Source organism: Lithobates pipiens, unplaced genomic scaffold (genome assembly GCF_037356315.1).
Source record: "Lithobates pipiens isolate NorthernLeopardFrog02 unplaced genomic scaffold, aLitPip1_a1.2 Scaffold_55, whole genome shotgun sequence".
Classification (NCBI taxonomy): domain Eukaryota; kingdom Metazoa; phylum Chordata; class Amphibia; order Anura; family Ranidae; genus Lithobates; species Lithobates pipiens.
This window is the reverse complement of record NW_027507877.1, coordinates 3,301,234-3,322,345: the sequence shown is the minus strand read 5'-3', so window position 1 is coordinate 3,322,345 and position 21,112 is coordinate 3,301,234. Positions and strand designations below refer to the sequence as shown.

Below are 21,112 nucleotides of genomic sequence, written 5' to 3'. Positions count from 1 at the left end.
GCCTTGAAAAAAAGTGTTCATACCACTTGATCTTTTTACGCATTTTGTCATGTTACAACTGTAGCGCCGACTCCTGAAGAGCATGCATTATGTGTTTTTTCTCTATTTAGAGTTCTTAAAACCGCAGTTTGGTTTTAGGGTCAATTACACAAAATTATGGTTTCAGTAACAGTCTAGCTGGATTGCACTGTGTTCTGATTGGCCATAGGTGGCGCTGTCATCTCTGGCAGGTGTGAGAATGCAGTTCAGCTAGGTGCGTTGAGTGCTGCTTTTCTCAGAACCGGCCCAGTGGGAGTGTCATTCTGTGCATTCTGGGAGAGGGTACTTAAGGTACTGACATTGTATGCTTCTGGGTTCTGGTCCAGAAGATCTTTCTGTCTGTTTGGTCCTGGTCCTCCTGACCAGCCCCCATGGCTCTCATGGCCTGGGGTGCAGATCCATCCAATTCCGAGTCTCGGGGCTGGCTAGCCCAAAGGCAAAGTAACTGGAGGGAGGATTCGGAGGTGAAAAAAGGAGGAGGAGATGGCAAAGGTATTGAATTGATTCTTCTCCTCATTCTTCACAAGGGAATTGGGGGGCTTCAGAAACCAAATCTGCAGTGTTTATCCTCATGACACATCACAGGAAGCACCTCCATGGTTAACAGAGGACAGAATTAAAATTAGACTTGGGAAACTTAACATTAATAAATCTCTGGGACCAGATGGCTTGCACCAGAGGGTACTTAGGGAACTCCGTCAAGTAATTGCCAGACCATTGTTCCTGAATTTTTACTGGCAGTCTACTGACTGGAATGGTACCAGGTGATTGGAGAAAAGCCAATGTAGCACCAATATTTAAAAAGGGCCCAAAATACATCCCTGGGAAATCCCAGGAATTCTTTCCATTCATAAAAGGAAGGAGCCGGTAAATTACAGATTTACAGGCTCCTTCCTCCACTCTCCATCCTGACTAGATCTGTGACAGGGGAGGGTAGAGGAGTACAAAGAGGGCCCGGAGGGGGACACGGGGGAACCAAAAGGAGCAATGGGAGGAGTGCATGGAGGAAGACGCAGGGGAACCGGAGGAGCAAAGGGAGGAGTGCACGGAGGTGGACACTGGTTGAACCGAAGGAGGACACAGAGGGGTATCGCAAGGGAGCACACGGAGAACACAGAGTAGGACATGGAGGGGGACCAGAGGAGGATTCAGGGAACAGTCAGGGAGGATTGGTGCGGCGGTGAGGGAGTTACAACACCGATCTCCCTGTGTGGCTTTCAATAAAGCAGCTGAAACCCACAGGAGGGATAGGAGGAGAAACAACTGTCAGATCCTTTATTGAAATCTATACAGGGTTATCAGTGATGGTAACTCCCCCACCGCCACACCGATCATCTTAACTGCCCAGGTATTGGGTCAAGCATTTGCACGAGTACAAGTACTTGTGCAAATCCTTGGTATCGGCACCAATACCGAAACCAGTATAGGTATCAGTGCAATCAATCAGTTAATTGATATTGTGAGTAAATATTCAAAACTATGCCCTCCAGACTAATCCTCAGATCAGAGGATTCTAGGAAATTAAAAATTAAAATAAAAAGGGTAATTTATAGAGAAAAGGGATCTCAATCTCTTTATCTCCATCTTGAACCATCACCATCGATCAAAACAAAAAGAAAGGAGGGGAGAAAACGGGGAAAGGAAAACACACACAAAAAAAACCTCAATAAAAAAAGTGTTAGTTGTGTTGGACTTTTTAGGCATAATAGTATATTTAACCACTTGCTTACTGGGCACTTAAACACCCTTCCTGCCCAGACCAATTTTCAGCTTTCGGTGCTCTCACACTTTGAATGACAATTACTCAGTCATGCAACACTGTACCCAAATGAATTTTGTGTCCTTTTTTTCCCACAAATAGAGCTTTCTTTTGGTGGTATTTGATCACCTCTGGGGTTTTTATTTTTTGCGCTATAAATGAAAAAAGACCGAAAATTTTGAAAAAAAACGCATATTTCTTTGTTTCTGTGACAGAATTTTGCAAATTATTAATTTTTCTTCATAAATTTTGGCCACAATTTATACTGCTACATATCTTTGGTAAAAAATAACCCAAATTAGTGGATATTATTTGGTCTTTGTGAAAGTTAGAGAGTCTACAAGCTGTGGTGCGAATCGCACAAAATTGATCACATCTGATGTACTGGTGGCCTATCTCGCTTCTTGTGACCCAAACAAGTCAGGAAAGTACAAATACCCCCCAAATGACCCCTTTTTGGAAAGTAGACATTCCAAGGTATTTAGTAAGAGGCATGGTGAGCTTTTTGATGTTGTCATTTTTTTCCCACAATTCTTTGCAAAATGAAGATTTTTCATTTTCTTTATTTTTCTCCACAAAATTGTCATTGTAATAGGTTATTTCTCTCACGTGGCATGTGTATACCACAAATGACACCCCCCAAAAAATTCTGCTACTCCTCCTGAGTATTACAATACCACATGTGTGGGACTTTTTCGCAGCCTGGCCACATAGAGAGGCCCAACATGCAGGGAGCGCCATCACGTGTTCTAGGAGCATAAATTACACATCTAACTTGTTGACTACTTATTACACTTTTGAAATACCAGGACAATGACACGTGACACTGATGACAGATGGCACTGATACGTGGCAATGATGACACTTATACGTGGCACTGATGACACGTGGCACTGATGACAGATGACACTAATATGTGGCACTGATGACACGTGGCACTAATACGTGGCACTGATGACACGTGGCACTAATACGTGGCACTGATGACACGTGGCACTAATATGTGGCACTGATGACACGTGGCACTAATACGTGGCACTGATGACATGTGGCACTAATACGTGGCACTAATACGTGCCACCGGTGACAGATGGCACTAATACGTGGCACCAATGACACGTGACACTGATGACAGATGGCACTGATAAGTGGCATTGATGACACGTGACACTGACAACAGATGGCACGTGACACTGACAGGTGGCACTGATGACAAATGGCACTGATACGTGGCACTGATGACAGATGGCACTAATACGTGGCACTGATGACAGATGGCACTATGTGGCACTAATAACACGTGGCACTGATGACAGATGCCACTTATACGTGGCACTGATGACAGATGGCACTGGGGACAAATGGCACTGACAACAGGTGGCACTGGGGACAGATAGCACTGCGGGCAGGTGGCACTGGGGTGGGGTGGATTGCACTGGGGTGGATGGCACTGGGGCGGATGGCACTGGGGCGGATGGCACTGGGGCAGGATGGCACTGGGGCGGATGGCACTGGGGCGGATGGCACTGGGGCAGGATGGCACTGGGGCAGGATGGCACTGAGGGGGGGGGCATGGCACTGGGGGGGGGTGGCACTGGGGGAGGATGGCTCTGGGGGAGGATGGCACTTTTTATTAAACTTTTTTTTTACTTTTTTTTTTTTTTTTTTTTCTTTTTTACACTGACGGCTGCTGCAGCCGTTCTTCTCTCCCCTCTCACACGCTGTCTGTGTGAGGAGGGAGAGCGGCGCTGAGAGATGATCTCATATGTTTACATATGAGATCATCTCCCATTGGACACGCCGATCACGCTGTAAACGGCCGCTGTGATTGGCCGTTTACAGCGATCTGTGTTTGCCTGTCCCCGGGGGACACGGCAAACACAGAACTTCCGCGATGCGCGCCCGCGGCGGCGCGCATTGCGGAAGTAAACACCAGGCCGTCCAGGGACGGCCAGGCACGGGAAGCCGCCCGCCCTAAGGCCGGCATTCGGCTATAGGGCGGGCAGGAAGCGGTTAAATACACAAAGGGGGAAAAAGAAAGAAGAATGTTTTACATAAAAAGTTATTTATTTATAAAAAAAAATAAGAAAATAAAAATAAGTATAAAACATATCAAGTACTGTTTCATATCCTGTGTAAACTTGTACATTTTAGGCAATATCCATATCCGTTCCCATTAGGCAAATAAGCCCAAAGAATAAAAAAACATACGTTAATACTCAATATAAGAAAAGTTTACAATAGACACCCTGTCTACACTTTCTTTGTGAAATGGTAGGTGTACTTTTGTACCCCCTTACCATTTCAAACGGGGGGAGGTGGGATCTGGGGGGTCCCCGTGTTAAAGGGGGCTTCCAGATTCTGATAAGCCCCCCGCCCTCAGACCCCCACAACCACCGGCCAGGGTTGTGGGGATGAGGCCCTTGTCCCCATCAACATGGGGACATGGTGCTTTGAGGGGTCACAGACCCCCAAAGCATCCTCCCAATGTTGAGGGCATGTGGCCTAACACGGTTCAGGAGGGGGGGGGGGGTGAGCTTTTCCTGCAGCCTGCCAGGTTGCGTGCTCGGATAAAGGGTCTGGTATGGATTTTTTGGGGGACCCCCATGTCAATTTTTTTTTTACATTTGACGCGGGGTTCCCCTTAATATCCATACCAGATACGTTTTTTTTTTTTATCAATGACTTTCAATGACTGCTCTCTGTATTACGGGGAGCCAACAATTCATTATAGCCGCGAGTGATTGAAAATTACTTTTTTTCTGCAGAAATGACACTTTGTGCAGGGACAGTTCTAAGCACGGGAAACATGCGCCCCTTCACAGGCATACTATAGACACCCCCCAGGTATGAAAGTTAAAGGAATATTACACTTTTATTGTTTCACTTTAATCATTATTAAAATCACTGCTCCCGAAAAAACGGCCATTTTTAAAACTTTTTTTTGCATTGATCCATGTCCCCTGGGGCAGAACCCGGGTCCCCAAACACTTTTTAGGACAATAACTTGCATATTAGCCTTTAAAATTAGCACTTTAGATTTTGAACGTTCGAGTCCCATAGACTTTAATAGGGTTCTAAAGTTCACACGAAGTATAGGTCTGTTCGCAGGTTCTAGTGCAAACCGAACCGGGGGGTGTTCAGCTCATCCTTACTATCAAGTTGGGCATCCCATAATTCCTATCCCCATCCAAGTTGTTACCCCTAATAAAACAACAAAAAGCAAGCTCAAAGACTGTTCATTATGTCTGAAGAAAGTGTGAAAAATGCTTGATGCCTGGCTGTGCAAGAGTTGGGAACCAAATCATCTGCAACCCCCACGGGGGTAGTGCTACACATACATATCTGCCCTATAATCATTTTGCACAGAATGCCTCCCAAAACTTCTCTTCTGGGGTTCCCTGACAGCGCTTTCAGCTTCTACCTCTTCTTGGTGGTATCCCATACGAATTAGTGGAGTTCCAAGGTTTAGTCTTATTGGTGTACTTCAAGGTTCAGTGTTATTATTGGTGAACCCCAAGGTTCAGTGTTACTAGTGGTGTACCCCAAGGTTCTGTGTTATTAGTGGTGTACCCCAAGGTTCCGTGTTATTAGTGGTGTTCCCCAAGGTGCAGTGTGATAAGTGGTGTTCCCCAAGGTGCAGTCTTATTATTGGTGTTCCCCAAGGTGCAGTGTGATAAGTGGTGTTCCCCAAGGTGCAGTCTTATTATTGGTGTACCCCAAGGTGCAGTGTGATTAGTGGGGTTCCCCAAGGTGCAGTGTGATTATTGGTGTACCCCAAGGTTCAGTGTTATTCGTGGTGTACCCCAAGGTTCAGTGTTATTCGTGGTGTACCCCAAGGTTTTGTGTTACTAGTGGTGTACCCCAAGGTGCAGTGTGATTAGTGGGGTTCCCCAAGGTTGTGTTAGTGGTGTACCCCAAGGTTTAGTGTTATTAGTGGTTTGTCCCAAGGTTCAGTATTATTAGTGGAGTACCCCAAGGTTTAGTGTTATTAGTGGTGTACTCCAAGGTTCTGTGTTATTAGTGGTGTACCCCAAGGTTCCGTGTTATTAGCCATGTACCTCAAGGTTCAGTATTACTAGTGGTGTACCCAAAGGTTCAGTGCTATTAGTGGTGTACCCAAAGGTTCAGTGTTATTCATAGTATGCCCCAAGGTTCAGTGTTATTAGTGGCATACTCCAAGGTTCAGTGTTATTAGAGGTGTATTCAAAGGTTCAGTGTTATTAGTGGGGTTCCCCAATGTTCAGTGTTATTAGTGGTGTACCCCAAGGTTCAGTGTTACTCGTGGGGTGCCGACATTTAATATAAGGACACTTACCTGTCCAGGGAGCCCACAATCTCGGCACCCAAAATTGACCCATCCCTTACTAAAGGGAAACAGAAATTGAACCTGTGTGTCTCCCAGAAGGCAGCAGGCGGGGGGAGGAGGGGCCAGATGTTTTGCAGATCACCACACAACGCAATGTGGCAAATGTGGCAGCGGGAATGGGGGAGGGTGCAAACAAAGATAGCTTTCACTTTTGGGTGGAACTCTGCTTTAGGAATGCCACTAATAAAATCACCTGCTTTGCTTTCATGTATTTGTTGCTTTCTCACAGCAGAGTAGATGGGATACGGGTCTTCACCGGTCTCACACATTTCTTTGTGACTGGACAGCTTTCCTTCATTGATCTGGAGATGAAAGAGATAAACATTACCAGTGCGTGTACCCCAAAGTTCAGTGTTATTATTGGGATACCCCAAGGTTCGGTGTTAATATTGGGATACCCTCATGTTCAGTGTTATTAATGGTGTACCCCAAGGTTCAGTGTTATTAGTTATAAGGTTCAACTAAGTCCAGAGAATAGCCATTCACAGCTGGATGTTCACTCAAGTTGGATAGTCCCTCTCCCACAAGGCCTAGCAGCCAACAAGGTGCTTAAATCAGGAATAATTCTCTGCCAGACATTATTGTAGAACATGTAGGAAACGAAGACTTGTAGAACACTCGTGTGATACCTGGATCTTTCAGCCGGTTTGGCGATACCCACGAGATTGTATTCATTTAGGTCCCGCAGCCTCACCAGTCTCTTGCTAAGAAACCAACCCGTATGTGTCCTCCTTCTGAAGAGTCCTGCCCTGGATAGCTACAAAGTTGCTGGGCCTCTCCATGACCGGAGACGGCACCGGACCACCTCAGAATCCTTTCTTTTGTTTCCTTGCCTAAAGTTGGGTGGATCCGCACCCCAGGCCATAGCCTTCCTGGGGGCTGGTCAGAAAGACTAGGAGCATGGAGTCAGAGCATACTTCTGGACCGGAACCCTGAACCATGTGACATCCGCATTTTAAGTACCCTCTCCCAGAAAGCACAGCAAGAGTGACACTCCCACTGGGCTGGCTCTGAGAGAAAGTAGCCTTAAAGCACCCAACCAGACTGTGGTTCCATGCCTGCTAGAAGAGACAGTGCCCCCTATGGCCAGGCTGAACACCCTATAGTCCAGTCAGACTGATGCTGAGGTCCAAATTTGGAATAATTATACCCAAACCAAACTGCAGTTCAGATGTAACATTACATTTCAAAAACATAGCGCATTCTCTTCAGGAGCTGGCGCTACATATATATATTGTTCAAGCTTATTCAATGTATCTGTAATTAGACAATGCAACAAAATGACCCCACACAGAGAACATTAAGTGATCATGGTTAAATCACTTCATGATCTAAGAGGGGATTGAAGGGTGAGAAAGAGTTAACTAAAACTTTAAAAAAGCTGACAGAGGAATATCTTTATTTTAGGGTCCTTTTTGTCACAATGACCACAGGATAGATAAGTGGGTTCTGGTCTCATGTGATTAACTTTGTCCTTCCTCCCCTTCTTTCTCTTAAAGTTGTGCAATATTCTTTGTCCATATTCTGTATAACACTCTGCTCACCTGCCATTAAAAGTTCCAGAGATCTGAAAGAATTTTTCACTGATTGTCCAGGTCTAAGCAGATTTAACCCTTACAGTGTTAACCCTCCCTTCCCAAACCTTGTCAAATTTGGCAGGTCCCCCCCGCCCGTTGCCATATGTAGCCTTATAATGATGAGTTTACTGGAATGGGTATAACCTTTGTGGGGGGCTCAGGAATCCACCAAACTCAGTAAACAGGTTTCAATAAAAGGCTGTATAACTAGCTGTGACCGACTGAATACACCAGACAGACAATCTCAAGCCAGCATTGCTGGATGTTTGCACACTCCCAAAATATACAACTGTAGTTGGCATTGGGAGAATAACAACGCAAGCAACCTGAGATGGATAGATTCCATATAACCTGGCCTGGGTTAAATAAATCCTGTGCAGGAACTTGTAATGAATAAGGAAGATTAAGATCAAATGTGACCCATAACAACCTTGATTTAACCACTTTCAGACCGGACCATTTTGCTGGTAAATGACCAGAGGTCTTTTTACAATTTGGCACTGCGCTGCTTTAACTGGTAATTGCGCTTGTCATGCAATGTTGTACCCAAACAAAATTTGCGTCCTTTTCTTCCCACAAATAGAGCTTTCTTTTGATGGTATTTGATTGCCTCTGCGATTTTTATTTTTTGCGATATAAATGGAAAAAGACCGCAAATTTTGAAAAAAAATGATATTTTCTACTTTTTGTTATTAGAAAAATCCAATAAATTCAATTTTAGTCATACATTTAGGCCAAAATGTATTCAGCCACATGTCTTTGGTAAAAAAAAAGTCAATAATTGTATATTTATTGGTTTGCGCAAAAGTTGTCACATCTACAAACTAAGGTACGTTTTCTGGAATTTACGCAGCTTTTAGTTTACGACTGCCTATCTCATTTCTTGAGGTGCTAAAATGGCAGGGCAGTACAAAACCCCCCCAAATGACCCCATTTTGGAAAGTAGACACCCTAAGGAAATTGATAAGTGGCATGTTGAGCCCATCGAATATTTTTTTTTTTTGCCTCAAGCGATTGAATAATGACAAAAAAATTTTTTTTTTTTTTTTTTTACACAAAGTTGTCACTAAATAATATATTGCTCACACATGCTATGGGCATATGTGAAATGACACCCCAAAATAAATTCTGCTGCTTCTCCTGAGTATGGGGATACCACACGTGTGGGATTTTTTGGGAGCCTAGCCGCGTACGGGGCCCCGAAAGCCAAGAACCGCCTTCAGGTTTTCTAAGGGCGTAAATATTTGACTTCACTCCTCACTACCTATTACAGTTTTGAAGGCCATAAAATGCCAAGATGGCACAAAACCCCCACAAATGACCCCATTTTAGAAAGTAGACACCCCAAGCTATTTGCTGAGAGGCATGTTGAGTCCATGGAAAATTTTATATTTTGCCACAAGTTGCGGGAAAATTACAAACTTTAATTTTTTTTTATTTTTTTTTCACAAAGTTGTCACTAAATGATATATTGCTCACACATGCTATGGGCATATGTGAAATGACACCCCAAAAAAAATTCTGCTGCTTCTCCTGAGTACGGGGATACCACATGTGTGGGATTTTTTAGGAGCCTAGCCGCGTACGGGGCCCCGAAATCCAAGAACCGCCTTCAGGTTTTCTAAGGGCGTAAATATTTGACTTCACTCCTCACTACCTATTACAGTTTTGAAGGCCATAAAATGCCAAGATGGCACAAAACCCCCACAAATGACCCCATTTTAGAAAGTAGACACCCCAAGCTATTTGTTGAGAGGCATGTTGAGTCCATGGAATATTTTATATTTTGCCACAAGTTGCGGGAAAATTACAAACTTTTTTTTTTATTTATTTTTTTCACAAAGTTGTCACTAAATGATATATTGCTCACGCATGCCATGGGCATATGTGAAATGACACCCCAAAATAAATTCTGCTGCTTCTCCTGAGTATGGGGATACCACATATGTGGGACTTTTTGGGAGCCTAGCCGCGTACGGGGCCCCAAAAACCAAGAACCGCCTTCAGGCTTTCTAAGGGCGTTACAGTTTTGAAGGCCATAAAATGCCAAGATGGCACAAACCACCCCCAAATGACCCCATTTTGGAAAGTAGACACCCCTAAATTTAGGGGTACACTAGTGAGACTAGGTAATAAATGGCGGGTGCCCTGAAACTATAAAAAAATAACTAACCAACCAGCGTCACCTGTAACCGTTATATGGTGATCACTGGTGAAAGGGTTAACTAGGGGGCAATCAGGGGGCTTTATGCGGTAGTATATGGGGGTCCCTGGCGCTATAAAAAGCTGCGGTGAACCTAAATACCTACCTGCCTAACTAGCGTCACCTGTGACACTAATACAGCGATCAGAAAAATGATTGCTTATTAGGCTGGGTTCACACTGGAGCGATGCAGGAACGCCACAAATCCGCGGCGGGTTCCCGCATCGCATGCCTCCCGGCGGCAGTTCACACTGCCCTATGCGAACTGCTGGGAGTGTCAGTGAAATGTTAATGACACCCCCAGATCAGTTTGCATATCGCAGTGCGATCTGCAAACTCAGATCGCATGGTGTGAACACCCATGCGATCCGATTCTGCTGCGGACCAAAAAAAGGGTCCCGTGCGAGTTTGCGGCGGGTGCGGCGGGAATTCAGCCATACTATCTGTATGGCTGAACTCGAATCGCACAGAGATCGGATGTGATTTGCACTGCAGTGCGGTGCGAATCACATCCGTTCTCATAAACCGCTGCAATGTGAACCCAGCCTTAGTGACACTGGCGACGGGGGGTGATCACGGGGTTAAACCTTTATTGGGGGGGTTAGGGGGGCACATTAGAACTAAAGGGGGCTAACCCTAACTGCCCTAACAGTTATTACAGTCACAAATGACACCAATGCAAAAAAAAAAAAAATGCAAACAATTGGTGTCACTGTGACTGGGGGGGCAGGGGTAATTGGGGGGGGGGTGATCGGGGGGTAAAGGGGGGGTGTGAGTGTGCCTGGCATGTTCTACTGTATGTGTGGTGTGTTGGTGCAACTCACCGATCCTCTTTCCTCGGTGCCGGAACGAAAAATACCGACACGGAGGAGAGATTACATCACTTCCTCTCCTGTGTTTACATTACAGGAGAGGAAGTGATGTCACGGAGCATTTCCATTCGTCGGGAGCGATCGCGAGGGGGTGGCCATGAATGAATGGCCGCCCCCTCATCCCGGATCGCTCCCGAACGAATGCCGACCGCCGCAGGCACCGGGCGGGGGCCCGATCGGGCCCCCCACCCGCGGGAAGGCAGGGACTTATATATACGCCCATATGCCTGCCCGTGCCATTCTGCCGACGTATATCGTCGTGCGGCGGTCGGCAAGTGGTTAAACAATGGCAACCCTCCATCCCTAATTGTATTGTAAATAAATATTTAAAATAGAAATGGGACTTTACATGAAGCATGTCATTGTGATTGATAGACACCACATCCGCATGTGTAGGAATGCTGTCTCCTATGGCAACAGACTTAGAACAGTTCCTAATACAAGTTGTAACAAACTCCTTTACTCTCATAGTCACTTCTTGCAGATCCTCAACTCACTGAGCTCCCAGTCTTTCCCTCTAGACTTTGCTGATTCACTGCCACTGAATCCCTTGAGCTCTTCCAATCTTCTTCACTTTAGTATCCTCCTCAAGCATCACTCCCACTTCTCCGCTGGGTCCCTAGCTTGGCACTCACAGATACTCCTCAAGTGTCACCCCATTATCTTATCTAATGCCATCAGGTACCCGGCCAACTAGCGGCAGAAGAGAGAAGTGCAGCAATTCCAGACTTAGGATGAAGTCAATTGATCTCCTAGTCAATCTCAGACCCTGAGCAAGGGGTTGTGTCACTAGAGCATCGCCACACCTACCATTTAAATGTCACTATTGCTTATACTCCACTTAGGTGGTTGTATTGGTAGGGGCAGCGGTTCCCAATTATTCAGTCGCAGCCACCTGCGCAGGATCATCCATAATCTCTTCAGTCATGAGTAATGCCAGGATGGCCAAATCATGTTGACTTATTTGTGGCTGAAAAAAAGCACCCACCAAGGATATGACACCTACAAGAGGTCTACCACAATTTTTTTTATAAAAAATGGACAAAAAACTCAAACTAGATGGGGAGTAGACCAGGATGGAACTCTGACCCAAAAGCCTTCCTCCCCAAATAGCAGTCCTCCCAACACTCCCCTTATTCCTACTCCGCCCTCCCCGGAAACCACCCACCTACCCTCCCAGTTACAACCACCTTACCCCCTCCCACCACCAATAAACAGTGCTATACATCTTTGCACTGTCTTGTACTATGGTCTTCTCACATTACTCCACCTGCCCTAGCCTAGGGTCCTACCAGCTGCGTTATATGGACTCTTATTCTAGATGGAGACATGCTTTAAAAGAGAAGTATGGGATTTTTTTTATCCCATATTCATACTTACCTAGGTGGATGGTGCATCTGTCCCCTGCCACCTCTTCAATGAGAACCGAGACACTGAATATTGCTGATGGCTCGGTTCTCTCACCTCCGCGAGTGGAGAGCTTCTGTCATTCAATCAGCGGCTCTCCTGCTCTGCTCCTCCACTCTCATTGGAGCACTGATCTGTGGAGGGGTGGGGAGAGTCTTGCTGAGCGGCTGAGACCGCTGTTAGCCCAGGCAGCTGGAGGATCCAGAATACATAAGTCGGATGAAGCGCTGCCTCGACTGATCTTGGTGACATCAATGGAGAGCGGACTTCAGACAGCTCTCTGCTGAAAATGGGTCACAGGAGTGCAAAACAAATTATACCCCTGTGACCCAGAGGAGAAGCCCAGCCAAAAAGAGCTCAGGCTGGACTTCTCCGAGGACTTCGCTGGCTGGGCCCGGCTTTTAGCAGATGGTGTTGAGTATATAGTAGGGCAGCATTAGACTTGACAATGCAGGACTATTAGTGCTGAAAGGGGATTTATTACTGTCACAGTCCTGTACACACTGGAAACCAATTTAGCTTATATGAGACTATATCTATAGCTAACAAGCTGAAAACATACCATCATCAGCTGGCCTATCAGGATATATTTTAAAATCCATTCTCCTGCGCTCAAGTGGTAGGCCTGGAGATGTACAGTACAGATAAATTCCTTCTATGCCAGCAGCCTTCCTGCCCCACTCAGGACAATGAGTATCCTTGAGACTGTAAAATAGAAGCAAGAGAAGGGTGCACTGACCTAGCGCATTACCAAAATAAGGTTCATTCCAAATAAAAGCAACAGATGGTTGTACTCACAGTGTACATATGACAGCCAAAGCGAATGTGAATGCCTTCAGGTCTGATAAGTTAACCCAGCAGTGTGGTAATACCATTTGGCTTCTGTAGCGGTTGACGTGTTTTGAGGGAGAAACCTCTTCTTCAGAGCCAAAATGAATCATTTTGGTTCTGAATAGGAGGGTTCCCACTCAAAACAGCTTTTGCTGTGATATGCCTATATACACTGTGTATATGTGAGTACAACCATTGCCCTTTTTATTTGGAATAACATTTATTTTTGGTAATGCTCTAGGTCGGTGCACCCTTCTCTTGCTACTGTTGGCCTATCGGTATACCCTGAGCATAACTAGTATATTGGTGGGGTGTAGTGTGGTGTTAACCGGAAGGGTAGGTGGGTGGTTTTCAAGGGAAAAGTTGGGATAGGGGAGGACTGCTTTTTGAGGGGGGGAGTGCTTTTGGGTGGGGTTTACATCCTGATCCACTCACCATCTGGCTGTTTGAGCTTTATGTCCATTTGATTATTATTATCTTCAATAAATAATTTGTGGTAATAATCTTGTATTTATCAACGTCTTGGTGGGTCCTTTTGTATATTTATGCATGTTGGAGACACCTCCCCATATTATTATATCTATCTATCTATCTATATATATATATATTTTTTTTTTTTTTCCCCCCAAGAAGCTAAAGTCTAGTGACCCCAGAGCTAAAGTTTCTCCTGGGTTCCAAACCTTAGAAAGGATCCATGTAGGACTTACTGTGTTCAATGCCTGGTGGACAAATGTATAGGCCCAGAAATCTGTCAGAGAGTACGAGTCGCCAAGAAATTTCTCTTTGATCTTCTCCCATGGACATTTCCGTTCAGTCTCCCATTTAATTTGCTCACGTAACCGATTCTCCAGATCTTCCATACTTGAAAAGTCTGACCAGTTTTTTTTCGAATACAGAGAGGACATACACCTGGAACATTAAAACAGTAAGTTGAATGTTTGATAGGCAAGATATTCATTTATCATGCTTTGTCTGGATGAGAATTGTTCTTCATTTTTTGTCTAATCACTTGATGTCCTGAGACCATGTTGAAACGTCCCAGACTTCAAGTGGTTGAAGCAATCTCATGGCTGTAGCTGCACAAGTTTGGCAACAATTTTTTCAGCCAGTGTTCATCTATTTAGTAAAAGTGACCGAGGCAGCTCTACATCCTCCCGATCACTTCAGATGTACGCTACATACACAATGCAGGGTTCACACGTGCACAATGTACAGGGCACAGGAGTGTACTATGTACAGGGTGCAGGACTCAGGTGTGTGCTACGTACAGGGTTCACAAGTACAATATGTACATGGCGCAGGACTCACAAGTACACTATGTACAGTGTGCAGAACCCAGAAGTGTGTTTTGGGCAGGGTTTGGGAGTGCACTATGTACAGGACTCAGGAGTGTGCTATGTACAGGGTGCAGAGTTCAGTAATACACTATGTACAGGGTGCAATGTGCATGAGTGCACTATGTACAGGGTGCAATATTCAAGAGTGCATTATGTACAGGGCACAAGACTCAGGAGTATGCTATGTACATGGAGCAAGGCTCAGGAGTGCGCTGCTTACATTGTCCAGGAGTACAATATGTACAGTGTGAAGGACATCTTTTTTGCTTGAAAGCTCCACTCAAAAATGCAAGTTTGTTTGTTTTGTTTTTTCTGTTTGTAGGAGCATACGCCTGAAGAAGCCTGAAAAAGCTATAGTGTGCATGGACATATTGGCTAACACGGAGGGGTGTTTCCAGGCAGAAAAAACAAATGAGAGTTCATAAAAGCTCAAAAGCTTGTAAGAGCCGCTTCTTTGAGCTTCAGTGTGCATGAGCTCTTAATGTGTGTGAAAAATGTAGAAAACATTTTCGGAGGCAATGTGGCAAAAAAAAAAAAAAAAAAAAAAAAAAAAAAAACCCACACATTTGCTGTTATGTTATGCAGTTAACAAATTAATTTAGAAATTGTTATACTGTATATACCATGTTGATCCAGATATCCCAGCCATGTATGTAGCGGCACCTAAAAGGTTGAGTTCAGACAGTTTGGAAATCGTTCCCAGAAAACCAACCATGGCACGGAGTCCGCCCCCCGATCCCAAGACCGCGATTACAGGAGGGTCACAATTCTTCAGAAAAAAAGAAAGAAATGATGATCACCATAAGTTATGTTACAGATGGAATATGTAGCATGTGCATCCACAGAACATTTTTCAGGGGTGGGGCATCGTTTTAAGTTCCCCCATGCTCTGATCCTTTTCAACAATGTCATTATAACATTATAACGGTCAGAGATTGCAGACAAGGCACAAGAGATGATCAGAGACTGCATACATGACACAAAACACTGTAAGAGACTGTATACATGTGCATGGTGACAGAGAGAGACAGAGGGGGGGGGGGTGACAGAGAGAGACGGGGGGGGTGTAATGAAACGTCCCACACTCCACTTATGTGCTTTTGTCATACACTGTTTCCTCCCAGTCTGAATATAGATATCAGATATTCCAACCGCTGACAGCTATATGTGAAAATGTAACTAAGTATACACGACACGTGATGGCTAATCACATAAGAAATCCATAGTGAAAAAGAAATAATCAAAAATGTGAAATAAGGATTGAAATAAAGGACCCTCCATCAGAATTTATCTAACGCACAGTACCTGATTGGGACTAGACATGTGCAAAAGGAAAAAATTTGTTTAGTTTCTTTTCGTTTTAATTCGTTAATTCATGAATTTCGTTTAGTTATATTCATTAACTTCCTTAAATTTGTTTTTGGATTTCGTTTAGTTTTCTACCGAATTCGAAAAATCGGCCACATTCGAAAATATTTCAACCAAATTCGAAAATATTTCTACCGAATTCGAAATGATTTCAACATGATTCGACATTATTTCAACCACATTCGAAAATATTTTGTGACCCGAATTTAGGGCCATGTATCTCGGGGTCACTTAGTGCTAGAAACTACAAATTTGGTTATGTTGTAGTGCTAGTATTTTTGTGTTTGCATACCAAATTTGGGGTTTCTAGCTATAAGTGACCCCGAGATATGTGGCCCCAAAATCGGGTCGCAAAATGTTATTCTCTGCTCTAATAACATTTTGCGACCCGATTTTGGGGCCACATATCTCGGGGTCACTTATAGCTAGAAACCCCAAATTTGGTATGCAAACACAATAATACCAGCACTACAACATATCCTAATTTGAAGTATCTACCACCAAGTGACCCCGAGATACATGGCCCTAAATTCAGGTCACAAAATATTTTCGAATGCGGTTGAAATAATGTTGAATCATGTTGAAATCATTTCGAATGCAGTTGAAATTATTTCAACATGATTCGACATTATTTCAACCACATTCGAAAATATTTTGTGACCCGACTTTAGGGCCATGTATCTCGGGGTCACTTGGTGCTAGAAACTCCAAATTCATCATTGGTATCGTGTATACTTAGTTACATTTTCACACATAAATTTACATACCAGCGCTACACTATTTATTTTTGTTAAGCTTTGTTTGTTCCAGTGTCAGCAGCTTACTTTTCACTTTTGATTTAGCGCAGTGTTTTCCCCAGATATGGAATAAGTTAACAACATGTGGAGATATCTAATAGTAGAAGGCTGAAGGGAAAGCTCACTTATACGAAGGTCACTTGGTCAATTTACACGGCTGTTTTTGGTTGTTCAGCATCAAGTTTACAAGACAAATACTAGAAAATCTTTACCTCTTTAACATTCATGCCCAAGGATGAAAGGGTCTCCTTTACTTTTATCTTCCTTGCATTGATGGATTTGGGTTCCCCTTCGGATCTAAGTGGACAAAAAAAAAAAAAACACACATGACAAAAATAAGTTTCTGTAGAGCCAAGACTTTTTCCTTCTGGATAGAGCAGGAAGTCATTATACTCCATTCAGTGAGTGAATACAAATGTTAGGGTTTCCTCTGGAGGTTTCTAGGGGTTGTGGCCCATTGACCTCCCATTTAATGGGGCTTGTAGCCAGGTGCTGGATGATAGCAATATGGAGAAGGAGACATTTTTCTCTCCTTACAATCAGTTTACTTCCACTTCCTGCAGTTGTGCTTCACTACCCTCTCCAGTCAGCAGAGGGAGAACTATAGCCAGGAAAGCCAAGCCAGAACACGGATGATCATGGGATTTGAAGCCCAGGAAATATGCCATATTGTGGATCTTATAGGCTCTTTGCACTATAATTCCCAAGAGATACTGGTGCATAAGAGCTGCTTTTCTGAGACTGTACAGCTAGGTTCTTCCTCTTAACCATAGGGGGAATAATGAGAGCACACTGTGGCGATCCATTAGGGGTACCTGGTGCACCACTCCTCTCTCCTTCCCACCCTCTATTTGAACAATGGATAGATTCATGCATAGCATGAATCTATCCACTGTCGCAGCTGTCACTGCGTATTCAGGGGTCTGGCCCCTTTTAGGACGCCGGAATTTCAGCAGCAGGAGTGACTTTTTGAAGCCCCTGATTAGAGCCATTGGCTCTAATAGGCTTCAAAATAGGGTGGTTTGGAGCACAGAGCATTGCGTTACAAGCCCACCCAGGTGTTACAACAGAAAATGATAATTCGCTGTTGTAACACTGATTCTCAATCCGGCCAATCAGAAGTGGGTCTGATACCCGTTTTCCAATTGCCCGAAAAGACAAGACTCTTGATTGGCCACCGAGGAGGAGGAGGGAGGAAACAGAGGTCGCTGATGCCTATGGAGAGAAGTGGAAAGGAGAGCTGCTGCTGCTGCAGAGCAAGGGAAGCCGCCGGTGAAGCACTGCATGCATGGGTTAAATGCAAATCCGCCCACTGCCCAATGTGGGGGTTTATTGTTTGCTACCCCCCCAAAAAAAAATGACCACTTGCCATCACTGAGAGCACATCTGCTGAATACTGACCAGACTGTTGAGAGATCAGACCAATAGAAACATCCAAGGCAGTGCAGCACAGACCACAGCTACAGCATTTGCACTGTTGCTGCAGGGTGACCAGAGCATCACTGATCTTCTGCTTCCCACCACTGAATATCTGGAGACATTCTGTGGAGAGACTGAGGGCCCCCTCTTCCTACAGAGTTCACAGCCACACCACAGAGACTGGTGAGAGGACCATACCCATTGTTCACACTGCTAGCAGGGACTGAGCTACTGGAGGCAGGACATTGAGTATACTGCACCTGTACAACATGTATGCCATATCTTTACTGCATCCTTACTTCTTTTTGAGGGGGGTGTGTGTGGGGGGAGCAGAGTGTGTACAGGTGTGAGGGGGGCCGAGTGCGTACAGGAAAGAGGGGGGCCGAGTGCGTACAGGTGTGAGGGGGGCCGAGTGCGTACAGGTGTGAGGGGGGCCGAGTGCGTACAGGTGTGAGGGGAGCCGAGTGCGTACAGGTGTGAGGGGAGCCAAGTGCGTACAGGTGTGTGGGGAGCCGAGTGCGTACAGGTGTGAGGGGGAGCCGAGTGCGTACAATTGTGAGGGGGAGCCGAGTGCGTACAGGTGTGAGGGGGAGCCGAGTGCGTACAGGTGTGGAGGGGAGCCGAGTGCGTACAGGTGTGAGGGGGAGCCGAGTGCGTACAGGTGTGGAGGGGAGCCGAGTGCGTACAGGTGTGGAGGGGCCTGAGTGCGTACAGGTGGGGGAGGGGCCTGAGTGTGTACAGGTGTGGGGGAGGGGTCTGAGTGTGTACAGGTGTGGGGGAGGGGCCTGAGTGTGTACAGGTGTGGGGCGTGAGTGTTTACAGGTGTTAGGGGGGCTGAGTGTGTACAGGTGTGAGGGGGCCACAAAGAGTGGAGATCAAAACCTCTTTAGTGAAATGATCCTGCAGAAACTCAATGGTCACAAGGGAAGGTGGCTGACACAGCACAGTCTATGGGGAAGAACCCTGATCCCCACATACAGGAAGGGTGTCTCTGCAATCACAAAATAATTTCAGTGGCCGATTCTAAGCCAGAGAATACTTCCCCAGCTTTATGTACAATGTGCATTCTGCATTAGACATGTGCTACACATGCTATTTGTTTTGGTCCAAATATAATTTTGGATGCATTTTTGGTTATTTGGAGATTAGGTGCATGCTGGGACAGTGATGTCACTAGGGGGCGGGCCATCAGGTGACATCACCAGTCCAATTTAAATGTAAACTTTTTTTTCTTTAGAAATTTCATTTTTGCTGAAGCAGGTTCTATACATTGTACATATGTGCCACTTTACAGGCAGACTAATGGAACCCCCCAGACACTATATTTAAAATATTTTTTTATTTTTATTGTTCCCACTTTAAGTGAAACAATAAAAATAAAAAATCCCTTTAAATAAAATGCATGGGAGGTCCCCTTAGTCTGCCTGCAAAGTGGCACATCTGTACCATGTATAGAACCTGCTTCAGCAAAAGAAAAAATAAGTAAAATCACATTTAAATTGACTCTCAGTTGCAATTGCCGGCACGACTTTAAAAAAAAAAAGAAAAATGGTGTGAGGTCCCCCCCCAAGTCATTACTTGGCCCTTTGGGTCAGTTTTTTTTTTTGACATGGGTCCCCCCAAATCCATACCAATATCCAAGCATACAGCCTAGCATGCCAGGAAAGGGGGAGGAATGAGCAAGCGCCCCTCCTCCTGAATCGTACCAGGAAACATGCCCTCAACATGGGGGGCTCTATTGATGGGGACAGGGCCTCTTACCGACAACTCTGGATGGTGGTTTTGGGGGTCTGTGGGCAGGGGGTTTATTGGAATGTGGAAGCATCCTTTAACTTGGGAGCCCCCAGATCCCACCTTGTCCCTCTATGTGAATGAGTGTGGGGTACATTGCACCCCTTCTCATTCACCATAAAAAGTGTCAAAAATAAAGAAAAAAAAAAACAGTAAAACTGATTTTAATAATTCCTTTATTAAAAAAATTTAATAAAATGTAACAATGTCCCCTGGTGTAGATTTATTGTCAATCATGACACCAACCGCACCGCCGAACACCGAAAAAAGAAAAAGCTCCGCCTGTGACGAAAGCTGACCGCCAGGGAGCTTGTTCGCCCCCCCTTTCCAGACCTGCATACTTGGATAAGGATCTGGTACAGATTTTGGGTTCTCATTAGAATCCATACCAGACCTGAAGGGTCTGGTAAGGATTGGGGGGACCCAACGCTGTTTTTTTCTCACAATGTTCTATTGTCGCCATTGTTTTATTTATATTACAGCTGTCAGTGGCGAAGCCCGCTGACAGCTGATGAGTCATCAGTTGTTAATTATGAGGCGGCTGGCTTCCCCGCCCCCTGCTTAACCACCAGCTATTCTTCACACCAGCTATTCTTGACTCGGTCGATCATTTTTCAACTCATCTGAATTTGAATCATTCCAAAAATTTTGAATTTGTTCGAAATGTATTAAACAAATTTCATGAAAACAAAATGAAACTGTAATCTGCAAATCTGCAAAGTTCACTCTAAATCAGATAGGATGCCCTCCGAAAAATGGTGGGGGCAGGAGGGGCAGCTTCCCCCCACACACTGTTTTCATGTGGGGAGGTGGTACTGTGTGGCAAGCTGACTTCCTCACCTCATGTGTGCTCAGCTATTTGTTTTGCCTCTGGCTGGTCCAGCACTATTTACAGTCAGTTCAAGGAGACTGACCCAGGCAAAGAACACACAGCAGGTCGGCCCAACCACATCACTGCATAGTTTTGGGTACAGATGAAACCTGAATGGTGAGCCTGGAGCTACACATTGATGTTGAGACCAGTGTGCTTGCAACTGGGAGTGAGATCAGCTGCAAAAGATAATCCGGTGTGCTCATCACCCATCACGTGGGAGGGGGCAGTTTGGCATCTTTGCCCTGAGCACAGAATGACCATGTCCCAGCACTGCCACCTGGGCCCCAACCAACAAGGCCAAGTTGTTGCTGTTGTAGTAATTAGCAATTTCTAAAGCAGGGTAGCCGCTGAATGAGCTGATGCAGCTCACTTCGTTGCATCTGCAGAGGGAAGGTGCAGTGATATCATTTGAACTCCTCCTCCCCCCTGCTGATTTGGCTGCCCCACCAATGTGGAACTGCTGCATGGA

General features: G+C 45.1%; 1 protein-coding gene across 1 annotated transcript in view; it reads right to left on the bottom strand.

Moving 5' to 3' along the window:
• Positions 1-21,112, bottom strand: part of LOC143957720 (cytosolic phospholipase A2 gamma-like) — a 99,245-nt gene that overhangs the window by 51,164 nt on the left and 26,969 nt on the right. Inside the window, exons 4-7 of the mRNA XM_077467419.1 lie at positions 16,772-16,856; positions 15,018-15,163; positions 13,765-13,966; positions 6,361-6,469 (exon numbers count right to left, since the gene is read on the bottom strand). Of these exons, the coding sequence (XP_077323545.1) occupies positions 6,361-6,469; positions 13,765-13,966; positions 15,018-15,163; positions 16,772-16,856 (542 nt within the window). The remainder of the gene's footprint in view (positions 1-6,360; positions 6,470-13,764; positions 13,967-15,017; positions 15,164-16,771; positions 16,857-21,112) is intronic.